General features: G+C 48.7%; 8 protein-coding genes across 8 annotated transcripts; 7 read left to right on the forward strand and 1 right to left on the reverse strand.

Moving 5' to 3' along the window:
- Positions 1–112: 112 nt before the first annotated feature.
- ASPZODRAFT_15076 (hypothetical protein) lies at positions 113–1,150 on the forward strand (the record flags this gene model as incomplete). Its single annotated transcript, XM_022725664.1, has 1 exon — positions 113–1,150. One exon carries the CDS (start codon positions 113–115, stop codon positions 1,148–1,150), a length of 1,038 nt encoding a protein of 345 aa, XP_022582134.1.
- A 1,120-nt stretch (positions 1,151–2,270) lies between these two features.
- Positions 2,271–3,190, forward strand: ASPZODRAFT_131171 (hypothetical protein). The gene has a single exon (XM_022722686.1). The coding sequence runs from the start codon at positions 2,347–2,349 to the stop codon at positions 3,121–3,123; it is 777 nt and encodes a 258-aa protein (XP_022582135.1). The 5' UTR covers positions 2,271–2,346; the 3' UTR covers positions 3,124–3,190.
- A 75-nt stretch (positions 3,191–3,265) lies between these two features.
- ASPZODRAFT_165754 (hypothetical protein) lies at positions 3,266–4,959 on the forward strand. The gene is made up of 4 exons (XM_022726726.1): positions 3,266–3,822; positions 3,900–4,042; positions 4,106–4,192; positions 4,241–4,959. The coding sequence occupies exons 1-4, from the start codon at positions 3,606–3,608 to the stop codon at positions 4,892–4,894; spliced, it is 1,101 nt and encodes a 366-aa protein (XP_022582136.1). The 5' UTR covers positions 3,266–3,605; the 3' UTR covers positions 4,895–4,959.
- Positions 4,935–5,956, reverse strand: ASPZODRAFT_131173 (hypothetical protein). Its single transcript, XM_022722688.1, has 2 exons — positions 5,839–5,956; positions 4,935–5,789 (listed from the first exon to the last, which is right to left on the reverse strand). The coding sequence occupies exons 1-2, from the start codon at positions 5,860–5,862 to the stop codon at positions 5,001–5,003; spliced, it is 813 nt and encodes a 270-aa protein (XP_022582137.1). The 5' UTR covers positions 5,863–5,956; the 3' UTR covers positions 4,935–5,000.
- A 1,051-nt stretch (positions 5,957–7,007) lies between these two features.
- Positions 7,008–8,447, forward strand: ASPZODRAFT_1733661 (hypothetical protein). Its single transcript, XM_022727003.1, has 2 exons — positions 7,008–8,342; positions 8,407–8,447. Exon 1 carries the CDS (start codon positions 7,111–7,113, stop codon positions 8,287–8,289), a length of 1,179 nt encoding a protein of 392 aa, XP_022582138.1. The 5' UTR covers positions 7,008–7,110; the 3' UTR covers positions 8,290–8,342; positions 8,407–8,447.
- A 60-nt stretch (positions 8,448–8,507) lies between these two features.
- On the forward strand, positions 8,508–9,485 carry ASPZODRAFT_131175 (hypothetical protein). Its single transcript, XM_022722689.1, has 2 exons — positions 8,508–8,660; positions 8,733–9,485. The coding sequence occupies exons 1-2, from the start codon at positions 8,581–8,583 to the stop codon at positions 9,082–9,084; spliced, it is 432 nt and encodes a 143-aa protein (XP_022582139.1). The 5' UTR covers positions 8,508–8,580; the 3' UTR covers positions 9,085–9,485.
- Positions 9,486–9,572: 87 nt separating this feature from the next.
- Positions 9,573–10,450, forward strand: ASPZODRAFT_94284 (hypothetical protein). Its single transcript, XM_022730481.1, has 3 exons — positions 9,573–10,034; positions 10,094–10,189; positions 10,243–10,450. Exons 1-3 carry the CDS (start codon positions 9,721–9,723, stop codon positions 10,298–10,300), a joined length of 468 nt encoding a protein of 155 aa, XP_022582140.1. The 5' UTR covers positions 9,573–9,720; the 3' UTR covers positions 10,301–10,450.
- Positions 10,451–10,575: 125 nt separating this feature from the next.
- Positions 10,576–12,175, forward strand: ASPZODRAFT_131177 (hypothetical protein). Its single transcript, XM_022722690.1, has 4 exons — positions 10,576–10,821; positions 10,882–11,604; positions 11,674–11,755; positions 11,807–12,175. The coding sequence occupies exons 2-4, from the start codon at positions 11,070–11,072 to the stop codon at positions 11,919–11,921; spliced, it is 732 nt and encodes a 243-aa protein (XP_022582141.1). The 5' UTR covers positions 10,576–10,821; positions 10,882–11,069; the 3' UTR covers positions 11,922–12,175.
- The last annotated feature ends 182 nt before the right edge of the window (positions 12,176–12,357 follow it).

Here is a 12,357-nt window from a genome sequence, read left to right on the forward strand (position 1 = left end):
CCTAATAATAATGGCTCCGAGGAGCGTCCAGGGAGGTACGCTAGAGACGCGATCCTTGCTATCATCTCTCCTTTCACTCAATCGCTAGACGCCAACAACAGTGGACTCGAGAATGGATATCCCCCCGGGATATCGGTCCGCCACCGAATACTGCTTCGAAGAAGACCAAGCCGACGCCATTGCTAGAACCAGCGCCTACCACCGCAGAGACTTTTGTCTCGCTGTCATCTGGTTCTCGCCTCGTGAACACGTCAATATTCGTCCGTCAATAGCAACCCCCTTCCAGCGGTCGGCGACTGTTGGACTCGGCTCCCTCGACCGGCTACCCCTCGAGCTGTTGTTGGACACCTTGTACCGCCTAGATATGTATTCTATGTTCAGATTCCGACAGATAAATCGCCGGTCAAGACACATGGTAGACTCTCTCAGCCAGTATCAGAGGGCAGTCGTGCATGGACTGAACCTCTTCTGCGCCTTGTTACGAACACGACTCGCTATAGATATTTCTCTCCTCGACTTTTACAACGCATTATGTACCAAGGCGTGCGCTCTTTGCGGCGAATTCGGCGGGTTCATCTCCCTCCTAGTCTGGAAACGATGCTGTTTCAAATGCCTCAAGAACTCCCCGGAAACCCAAGTGCGGACTCTTGCCTCGCTCCGAAAGCAATTCCAGATGACTCGATATGAAATAAACCAACTAAGAACATTCAGGTCCCTGCCTGGGGTATATTCGATGAATGAATCTGCATACAAAGCCCGGGTTGCTCTCGTTTCTCTTCACCAGGCTAGCTTGGTTTGCAGACACGCTCCTGTGCAAGAGCAACCGGAGAACTTCGACCGCAATCAGAAATTCAATTTTATGGGGTCATGTGCGCTGCCATATTACGATAAACAAACTGGCAAGGTTGAACGCGGAATTTCGTGTGCCGGGTGTCAACTTGCTGTTGAAAAAGATATCGTCAGCGTCAAGGGCACGAGATTGGAATACGAGGCTCGAGATAAAGTATATGCGCAGGACGGCTTTCTCGAACACTTTCGCTGGTGTGAACAGGCACAGCTGCTGTGGAAATCGAGTGGTGAGGGTGACCACCGGCCACCCGAGTTACCTGTGTCTGCTCGAACCGGAGGCTATTTTCGAAGAAGAGAATGAAAGCAAATGAAATCCCTTTGCTAATGCATTGCAGCCATACTGCCTCGAAGTGACAAAAAAAGCAGACATATTCTGGCCTTCCCAATATACCATACAGCTCGACAACTCACACGCTGTGCTTTATTCTTCCATAATTTGTCCCATCTGGTCCGTGTATTTCACCTCTGCGTCCGGCTTGACCAGGTGCCTTGAACAGTAATTGTTCGAATTTTTGCCAAATTCCTTGCTGATTTTGGAGCATCTGACGTTCGTTCCCCGGCGCTCTTCGCACTGTATGAACTCTGTCTCCTTCTTGCAACCACAGGTATATTGGATATACTTTGACGTGCACATTTTGACCTAATAGGGTATTCGATGTTAAAAGGGGCTTAGATATGGAGGATAATCTTCTCCTTACAATGCTTTTTACTTAAATGACGTGTTTATTTGCGGATATTCGATAAAGGCGTAGAGAAGAGAGCCTCGATTTATATAACTAGTGGTAAGGGCGCTGTGGTGAAAGGCTGTTCTGAATGTTTACTCTTTGCTGATACAATGAAAGAAGAGATTCGAATGTGAAATTCAATGCTGTTACTATATAGATGATGCTCTAAGAACAATTTATATCTGCCAGGCTAGGTGTTGCCTCGACTCCTGTTGGCTCAGGAAGCGCTTGAGTGTTCAAGGATGAGATACATTTGTCGCCTCCACCTCCTCCAAATTTAGAAAGAAAAGACATCTGAGCCAAAGAAAAGTCTTCTGAAAGTATGGTTCATAGAGTTTCAGTGCTTTAAGTAAGCGCTGGATTAAAATAACCATTCCACGTTGCTTGAATTCTCTAGTTACAGCAAAAAGTTGCTTTTACGGCCGACATATATATGGCTGAATCAATTGAACAAGGCCGTTTCAATCTTTGCCCTTAGACCAGAGGGTCCATCAGTTCAAGCTAAAAAACAACTCTTAAACTAAATATGTACCTTATTTATAGTACATTAGTTAATCAGGATTGGAGGCTACATCTTTATATATAGACTATCAACCTGGCTAACCGCCGATCGAGCATTCCTAACAACCTGTGAATTCTTGGAATAGACATACAAGTACCTCCCAACACTCCTCTTAAAAAAAAAAAAAAGGAAGAAGAGGCAAAGCGGCAAGATTCAAGCATATATAATAATCAGCTGCTCATTTATGATATCGTCCCTTGGCAAATAAATATGTCTTCCGGTCAACCGGTGGTCCTGTCCATGGAAGTGGACGATGACGATTCTTTTCAAAGTGAATACCGAGTACGAATCGGCAACCAAGTCAAATATCTTGTCATCTCTCCCCAAACCTTCGATAGAGATACGCTTTCGTTCCCTATTCCGTCCCTGCCGGGCCTCCCCTGGTCTGATGAATGGACAGTCGCCTACATCTCACGAGACAAAGAAACGGGCGGCCTGAAGACATCCCTTTCGAAACGGAAACTCGCGGGCGTCAAGGGTCAATGGCATCACACTCTGGTTGATTGCTTAGAGGTGGAGAAGAGCAAATCACTCACGGCCATGGCTTACGAAGCCTCGCATTCGATTCTCCCAACCCCCATGATCGCCAAGATCGCTCGTTTCGAATGGGAGATTCCTCGTATCGAACGGGAAACAAGAGCGTATCAGCTGCTTGAGTCTTCCGGGCTGACTCCGCGCTTCCTCGGGCATCTCCACGAGAACGGACGCATTATTGGGTTTCTATTAGAGAAAGTAGACGCTCGGCCTGCTTCTCTCCAAGATTTAGTTGTCTGTGAAACAGCCCTGCGGAAACTCCACGCTTTGGGGTTTTTACACGGGGATGCGAACCGATATAACTTTCTCGTCGGCGAAGAGGGGGTCAAACTAGTCGACTTTGAACGAGTAGAGCAGAATGCTAGTCTAGAGATGATGGACAAAGAGATGGATAGTGTACGGAATGAATTGATTGAAGATTCGGGCCGAGGAGGGGGCTTCATATTCGAGTAGTCTTACCAGTATTGTCTTAGTTATAGATTTGAATATCTAAAAATGGAATACAGAGGATGATATAAGGGTCAGATGGTAAGCCTATAAGAATCGGGATATCGGTACCAATTGCAATATTCGAAGAATAGGTAGTCATATGGACCTACGTACAGACAGCTGGAGTAGGTACTGCCCAGCGCTAAATGGTATTGACTATTTTGTACGGGGTAGAACAGGACAAGAATAACAGTTATCCATGATATAGAGTATTTCTAGAAGCTATACATAATATTATTCCTGTTGTGCAAGTACCATACTTAAAGGCCTCCTAAGTCAAGGTACCAAGTATGAGAGAATGTCATCTGTACGGATTGATTGGTCCATTCGTTGCCGCTCCATCACTCAGGAAAGTATCTTGGAGATACCCACGGAGTATTCTCTGACCCAAATGCATTGTTTATATTCATTTAATTGCACTCTACATCAAGTACATCACTCGTGTCATGTCGAACCCGGATCTCGAAACGTGCAAGGCACAACACCCCAATGAGAATGACGGCACGCACGCATCTGCCTTCCAGCAGCTCGGGCTCTTGGACCGGTTCCTGGCCGTATGGATTTTCCTCGCCATGGCGGTTGGAATCATCTTGGGGAACTTCGTGCCCCAGACGAGCGCCGCGTTGCAGAGGGGGAAGTTAATCGGCGTGTCCATTCCGATAGGTGAGGAGTTGCAAAGGCACCGTGTGAAGGTTGAGCAGGGGGAATAGTTATTGATTGACATCATCGACCACGATTAGCTATCGGTCTCTTGGTAATGATGTACCCGATTCTCTGCAAGGTTCGGTTTGAGACTTTGCATCGGTCATTCCGCGAGAAAAGGCTATGGGTGCAGATCGTGTTTAGTCTCTTCATGAACTGGATCGTGGCGCCCTTCTTCATGGTGAGTCGTCAGGGTAGACGATCTTATTATTTGTCTCACTCATAAATGGGTGAACGTCAATAGTGTGCGCTCGCATTTGCCTTTTTACCCGACGAAAGAGGATTACGAGAAGGCCTCCTCCTCGTAGGGATTGCTCGGTGCATTGCAATGGTCAGTCGGTCATCATGGCAGTGAGAAATCAAAACTGACACATCGTAGGTGCTCATCTGGACAGCTTTAGCCGGAGGAGACGGTGAATACTGTGCGATTCTCGTCGCGATCAATTCGATACTGCAGATGGTCCTGTTCGCGCCGTTTATGATTCTCTTCATCCGAGAAATAGATGGTTCAGAGGACGCGGGCATCCACATCAGCTACTCGCTGGCCGCAAAGAGCGTCGGTGTCTTCCTTGGGATCCCGTTAGGTGCAGCGGTCGTCACTCGCCTCAGCCTACGAGCGTCGGTCGGCTCCGAATGGTATCAGAAGAAGTTCTTGCCCTTCATCAGTCCGCTATCGCTGATCGGACTCCTGTTCACGATCCTGGTGCTATTCGCCTCGCAGGGACGACATGTCGTCCAGCAGATTGTATCTGTCATCCGGGTGGCTGCCCCCCTCGTTGTCTACTTCGCAGTGGTCTTCCTTCTCACGATTCTGGTGGCCCGTCGACTGGGATTTGGGTATGAGCTCGCCTGCACGCAGGGCTTTACTGCTGCGAGCAACAATTTCGAGCTGGCGATCGCGGTGGCGATCGCTACATTCGGTGTGGAAAGTGATCAAGCCCTGGCAGCAACAGTCGGTCCGTTAGTCGAGGTACCAGTCCTGTTGGCCTTGGTATATGTGGTCAGATGGTTTGTTAAGAGGCGACAATGGTAGTCCGGAAGTTTTCAAGATGGGATGGCGCAAAAAACCGAGTCCGGGGGGGGGGGGATCCGATCTGGCGTGATCATGTAAAGATAAGTCTGATGATGGGTATTTTTCTTCAGAGATTACTCATCTCATCCAGCACTTGGAAGAGGAGCTGATTCTCTACCCGGCATCCTTGGCCGGGAATTGTTCCCTTTCTGAACCCAGCCCAGAGTTTTTCACGGATTTCACAAACATCCATTCCCTTGATGTTGTATTGGCGTAGCAACTCCCCGGCCACTGAGCAGAGAGTAGTGTTTAGATCACCGGCTTCAACAGAGGGCCAGGTATCGTCGAGAGGATCGTTGCAACAGCCACAAATTTCCTCATCAGGCGTGACCGTCATGGGTGGTGTTCCGGAGACTTCGCTGATGGAGGTCTGCCGTGTATTCGGAGACATCATATCGGAGGTAGACCCGTTAGTAGAGTCCCGTGTGCTATTCAATTGAACTCCTTGTTCGAGCCGGCCAGTCGGTACTTCAGATTGTAGGCAGGGGTCTAGCTGCTGCTGCTGCTGCTGCTGCTGCGTCTTGCAAGCCGAAGCCGAACTCGACTCGCACGAAGATCCTGCGTCGCATCGGGAAGCAGCCGCGGGAATGGCTACTTTCTTGTTCGCAACGGGGTTGTCAGAGGTCCTCACGTACTCCTCCACGGCAGCAGGGTGCACGCCGAGATACGCGATGAGCTGCCGGAGCCGTCTGTTCTCACCCTCGAGCGCCTGGACGGCGATGCGGTGCTGGACATCTTTCAGGCGAGCGTCCTCGTTGCAGGCGGCGACCTTCTGCTCCAGCTCGCGGACATACTCTTGCTTCCTGGCGCGGCTCTTGCGTTGATTGTCACGGACCCTTGCGAGCCGTTCCAGCTTCTAGAACGTGTCAGACACCAAAGACCACAAGGACGGTCACGCAAGCTACCTTCTGTTCGCTCTCCGGCTCCATTTTCCAAGAGCAGTAGGCAGCAACTTTCCAGAGCCGAAAGGTCAAGGGAAGCCGGTAGGTGGAGTCGCAAAGAGTACAGCTGGCATCTTTACTAGCCTTGGGGGTGGCGTGACGACAGCAATGCTTGAAGAAGCCGACTCTTGATGTTTGGATGGTTGATAAGTCGATACGAGGATGAAGCAGAAGGAGGGGAAGAAGCAGTACTAGGTTCTAGCGAGTCGTGAGTCGTGAGTCGTGACTGGCGAGGTCACATGATCCATACTGTCCAGAGAAAATAAGCTTTTTTCACTTTTTCTGGCATTTTCATTTGCATTTGCACTGCCACATGGAGATCTCCGCGGAATCCCCGAGACACTCCTTCTTACGGAGTATATTCGGAATATTCCATCGGGAATACAGATTTGTCTATATAACTAGTTGGCTATTAAGTACTGCAGAGTAATATATTCTAACTCACTAGTTACTAGTTATCTACTAGTTATCTTAGTAGTAAGACTAGACAACTGGAATCAATGAGATGATTATGTAGTATTATGAACCATGGATTCAGGGATCCCTCATGGACACTGCTAAAGTAACTATCTCCGAGGCCTTTCTCGCTTATAATAATGATGACTACTATTATTTAGCGCTGTCAGTTGGTTCAGGGTCCTCGAGGTTTAATTTAATTCTATCTCCACAGATATTACACTACAGTAAGCGATACTCCGTAGGCAATAAGTGATATATCTATGGCTTGAAATGCCTACAAATAGTTGAATACTTGTATTTCATTCCAGACTACTAATAAATAGTATCACTCCAGTATATACTTATAAATTATCCAATTTAATAATTCACTATCAGACTTTATAATAATACTGATAGTTAACTAGTTAATACTGGTTGCCTCTTACTAATAGACGGGCTGTTCTATTCCGCGATGGTGCCTGTTCTGCCTTGTCCACTCCATAATCAACCCAATAACCTGCTCTCAACAGACCAACACAACCCCTCAGTGGACGTCAATAGTGATCTAATGCATCGAATCTGCGTGTCTTGAAATCTGATCCAATAATACGAGACTCTTCCAGGTAGACAGTTCAGCCAAACATCATGAGGCTGCTAGTTACCTACTACCTAGGTAGTACAGCTGAACCCCTCTCTGTATTTAAGTGAGACCGAGCCTGTGGTTAGTATATATATCTTTGACTTGGATGGATTGATTTATATTCACATATTTATATAATTACACCGATATTGCCCAAGATGAACGAAGAACCTCCTCTCTCCCTCCCCACCCCGCAGACCTCATGTCCTTTGTTTACTCTTCTCCCCGCCGAGATCCGCAATCGAATCTACCAGTTTGCCCTCGAGTCCGAGGACACAGCGACAGACGAGCTCTCGAGCAGGCTGCGCTATCGCCGAGACGCCTTCTTCTACCGGCCTGGCTTCAAACAGCCGAAACGCATCACCACCGCTCTCCTACAAACATGCCAGCAGATCTACGCCGAGGCGTCGCTCCTCCCGCCAGCTGTCAATGAACATACCTTCTGGTTTTACCGGGGCCCGCCGCACATCAAGTACCCTTCGTCGCCGGTTCCGTATTTTAGCAGCATGAGCCCGAAGCAGCGGGCGGCGGTGTACCATCTGCATTTCTTCACGCAGCAGTATTTCCTGGAAGAACATTGGACTAAAGTATTTGAGGGGATGCGGGTGGGAGGAGAAGGAGGAGAAGGAGGAGAAGGAGGAGAAGGAGGAGAAGGAGGAGAAGGAGGAGAAGGAGAAGGAGGAGGAGAGGAAGAGAGCGGTTCGAGCAAGTGCATAATTGCACCCAAGAAGCTCACCATCACCCTCCGCCATACAGATTGGTGGTACTGGGAGAACAACGATACGTTGGGCATTGATCCGTTCCGGCCTGGAAGAACGCACGCTGCCGATATGGGTAAGGCTGTCTCTGCCCTGGCTGGGAAAGGATGGGGGCACCGGTTCTCCTACATATCCAGTCTGGAGGAACTGGTCATCGAGTTCGAGACGATCATGCGGAAGAAGGACCAGTTAGATGCCATCATCCAGCGGGCTCTGGAGTGGAGATTTCCCATGAAGCAGGACAAGTCGTTGTATCTGGTCGCCGACCCGGAATCGAAGAGTGCGTACACTTGGATCGGGGCAAAGGAGGCACACTTGAAACGCGGGGGGCGGATTCGGGGGATTTTACCACGGCGAAGGGTGTTTTTCGTTCCAGCGCCGGACCAGCAGCCAGAGATTCCTCCACCTCCTCCTCACTCAGTCGATGAGCAGGAAGATTTTGCGATCCCGATCTTGAAGCCGTTTGATCCTAGCTCTGCCCAGGACAACCGTCCGGGACTGGATACAGAGAAGGAGGAGGAGTTTTACGTTGTTTTCCTGACATGGAGACTGCAGCTGGTTGAGGAGAGGTTTATATAGCCGATGAACGTATATGACAGGATCAGAACTGACGGTACTTGCGAGAGTTTGAGGTGTTTTCTTCTGCTACACTCCTGCTGAATATAATATGAATAACGTTGATCGGTAGCAGACTAGAATACGAGAAGGATTGAGCAAATTATCCATTGAAATCAATACAGTACACAGTAGATGGTATCCAGTATCTAGTTAACAATTCCAGCAAACATAACCAACACTATTCACTGAAGATCGAGTCCTCACCCAGTCCTATGGGCGGAAAGGAGATTCCCCATCCCGAAGTCAGCAGAGATGCTCACCGGGGCATGCAAAAGGCCGAAGCAGTCGCCTTGGTGTGGTCCAACCCTGTCGTCTACTCAATCTACGCAGTGGTAAGTACCGGTGGTTATCTGTTTAGTTCTATTTGGTGTGTTGGTTATATCTGAATAAATATGTACTGCTAGGATATGGATCTGTTTCTTCCTCCTCGCCCTCCAGAGCTCGATCAGCGCCAACACGATCTACTACGCCTACGCAGACTTTGAGTCCGCACTACAGGCTTCCTGCTCTTCCTGGCGGTCTTCGTGTCCGCATTTTGGGAGATACCTCGCGACAAGCCATTTTCTACGGTGGGAGCTGGTGAAGAACGCCAACGCCGTCGGGGCGTGCTGTCTGGCAGCGATCATCGTCTTCAACTACTACACGTGGGACACATACTTCTACTACTACGTCGAGATGGTGGATGACCTGGACACGGCGTACACGGGCTACATGACGCAGACGTACACCGTCGGCTACAGCCTCTGCTCCGTCTGATCTCCTTCGCGAGTGGCATCCTCATCGTCGGCAACGAGATGGCCATCCGCCACTCGCGATGCCATCAACCTCGCCTGGGCCACGGTGCAGAAACATGAGTGCATTGCCTCTACTGGCATGACAACTCTGGGTTTTCCTTTCGTTCCGGTATGGAAGAACTCCAACGTTGACAGCAAAGAAGTGGGGGTTGTGATGTAGCTCTAGTTGAATGGGAGATAAATAAATCCTCAATCAGACCAGAGTCATACTATCTATACTATCTATACTATATCTACTATATTTACTAGATAGAGGCAATGTTATTGGTGCTTGGCTATGGACATTCTCCAACTGAGAATAAATGAGCAAATTTCTAATGCCAAGCAGCCCACAGGGGCTATATAGTAATAATGCATCCCCATGAAAGAGAAAGAGGATATTCTATAAAATAATTTCATAGAATTTCATACAGTTTCTTTTATAATAAAATGGACATGGATATGTCGACAACCAGCATGGCCATGGCCACTGCTACCTCTTCCGCCATGTCTGCTGCAACAACCACAGCGTCCAGTATGGACATGGGCAGCAGCACCTGTCAGATCTCAGTAAGTTCTGTTTAATCGTTTCAATCGTTTCAATTATTCTAATCTTCAGATGCTGTGGAACTGGAACACAATCGACGCCTGCTTCATCTCGAGCTCGTGGCACATCCGATCGCACGGCATGTTTGCCGGCTCCTGCATCGGAATCATCCTGCTGGTGATGTGTCTTGAATTTCTGCGTCGAGCAGGACAGGAGTACGATCGCTTCCTGGTACGAATCCATCGCCAGAGAGTGCTGGCGATGCAGTCCACAAACAACGGCACCGGAGGCAGTGTTTCTGCTCGCGTCTCGCCCACCGTCTTCCAACAGGTTGTTCGGGCCTTTCTTCACCTCTGCCAGTTTGCTGTGGCTTACTTCATTATGCTGTGAGTTCTTCTTATTCCCTGATTTATTCGCTTGTGACATCTATACTCACCTATACTAGTCTTGCAATGTACTTTAATGGATATATCATCATTTGCATCTTCATCGGCGCCTTCATCGGCTCATTCATCTTCTCATGGGACACTCTGAACCTAGGGTATGTTTCTATCTCTCTTTCTCTCTCTCTCTCTGAAATACTGACTCGACTAGTATCGGTGAAGATAAACTGTCCAGTGTTTCTAACGAGCCGACTGTCTGCTGCGGTTGATCGGATTGGTATATAGTACAGTACATAGTATATATTAGTATAAATTGAGTTATGACTTTAGTTCGATAGAATGAGATATTGAATACAAAACCCAAATGGCATTATCATAAGTCATGAATTGAATCATTGAATTTCTTCCATTCCACTTAGCGCTTCTTGCCACAAGCTCCAGTGGTCATCCGCAGGTCAAACTCTTCTTGAACTCCTGGTCTCCCTGGACAGAGCTTCAATCGAAACGGCCACTTGTCGATTATGGTGTGTTTAACCTTCGCCATTTTTCGAGCGCCGGAGAGAGTTCTCGATAAACAGAGTGTGTTTAATTTTCACTGATCCGCGCATTGTAAGGACTGCCCCTACCAGCACTGTGGAAAATCGTGCTGGCAAGAGGAGGAGGATGAGGAGGAGGAAGAGAAGGAAGAAGAGAGAGTCTGCTAATATTTTGTTGTCCACGAGAATAGACAGGCACCCTCGAAATCACAACAACAAAACAGACTGGAATATCTCCGAAGGACAGTCTCTTGGTGAATAAATCTGTCCTATATGTAAATAGCTACTGTTCATTAACTATCTCCTGTTACTAGAGTGTGTCACTGTGTATACAACACATTCCATCCGCATTTGGATTAGTCGCACGCGTTCACGTCGACGTCACCTTCAGTTCTTGAGCAGAACAACTCTTCCACCTAGCAATTTCAGCATTATATCTAATATATCTAATATATCTAATATTCCTCCTTATAAACCCATCACTTATTGCTAGATACTAGGTATGGTCTCCACGCGACACCACCCCAAAGACTTCCCATCCCCCAGTGCCTCCAAGGAGGTCGCGCGGGCGTCCTCGTCGACAGCCAGCAGCAGATGGGTACACACACCCTCCGCCGCTCTGACAGCCTGGCTGCTGATCTCGGTGCCCCTGGTCGCATGGGACGCAGGCTACGTGCTGCTCCGGCCGCACAGCATGCCCGGAGGGAAGTTCCACTCGCCCATCTGGACGCCCTACGCGCTGTACGGCACCATCGACTACATCTACGGCTGGCCGGCGTTCAACGCACGCAACGGCTTCACCGCCGCGCAGACCGTCCTCAATCTGGCCGAAAACGTCGCCTACATCTACTACCTGTACGTGGTGTATGTACATGGTGTCTCCGTGGGGACGGGGGGTCGTGGCGGGAAAAAGGCTGGCAAGGGTCTGCTCTGGCTGCTGAGAGAGGAGAAGGTCGTTTCCGGCCGGACGGGCGCCATCGCCCTCCTCGTTGCCTATACGGCCTCTGTGATGACTCTGAGCAAGACCGTTCTCTACTGTACGTTGATACGTTCATTTCTTCAAATCACCGATTCAATATTGTATATATCTAATGAAAATTTTTCAGGGCTTAATGAGCTCTTTTCGGGGTTTGACAATATCGGCCATAATGATCTGACAACGCTTGTCTTTCTCTGGATCATTCCCAAGTAAATATCCTTCTTTTTTCTCCTTTTTTTTCCAAGGTACTGACCCTATAGTGGCCTCTGGATTGTCTTCCCCAGCTACAATATCTACACTCTTGGCGCGGAGATCCTGAGCTCGCTGGAAACCACCTCACTGGGCGCCAGGCCGGGGCGACCCAAGTCGTCGTAAACCCCTGGTTTGGTCAAGATGAACAGTGTCCAAGCTAAGATCAGGACGCGATTTCGATGAGATATGCAGTATGAGATATGCAGGCAACGTGGTTTGATGGCGTTTGGAGTTGTGTTGGATCGAGATTCGGAAATTCTAGGATGGCTTCCTGCCGATGAGTCGTGAATTATACCTAGTACCTGGTTGTTTAGTAGTGAGAGAGGTTTTCAGGCAGATTTGAGTAATCGCGAAACAAAAGAACATCTTCGAAACGGTTCCCCGCACTTTTCTCCTGCAGTTTCTGACTTCCCCTCCTTTACACTGCCTCTCGACTTCATTGTCTTATTGTTGAGAGCGACCAATCGGAGATTCGGCGATGGATTTACTCTGTGGCAGAGTAATTCATCGCCCAGGGCGTTGACTACAGTACCCCGAGTAGCAGGTAAACCAGGTAAAC

This window comes from Penicilliopsis zonata (genome assembly GCF_001890105.1).
Source record: "Penicilliopsis zonata CBS 506.65 unplaced genomic scaffold ASPZOscaffold_5, whole genome shotgun sequence".
Taxonomy (NCBI): domain Eukaryota; kingdom Fungi; phylum Ascomycota; class Eurotiomycetes; order Eurotiales; family Aspergillaceae; genus Penicilliopsis; species Penicilliopsis zonata.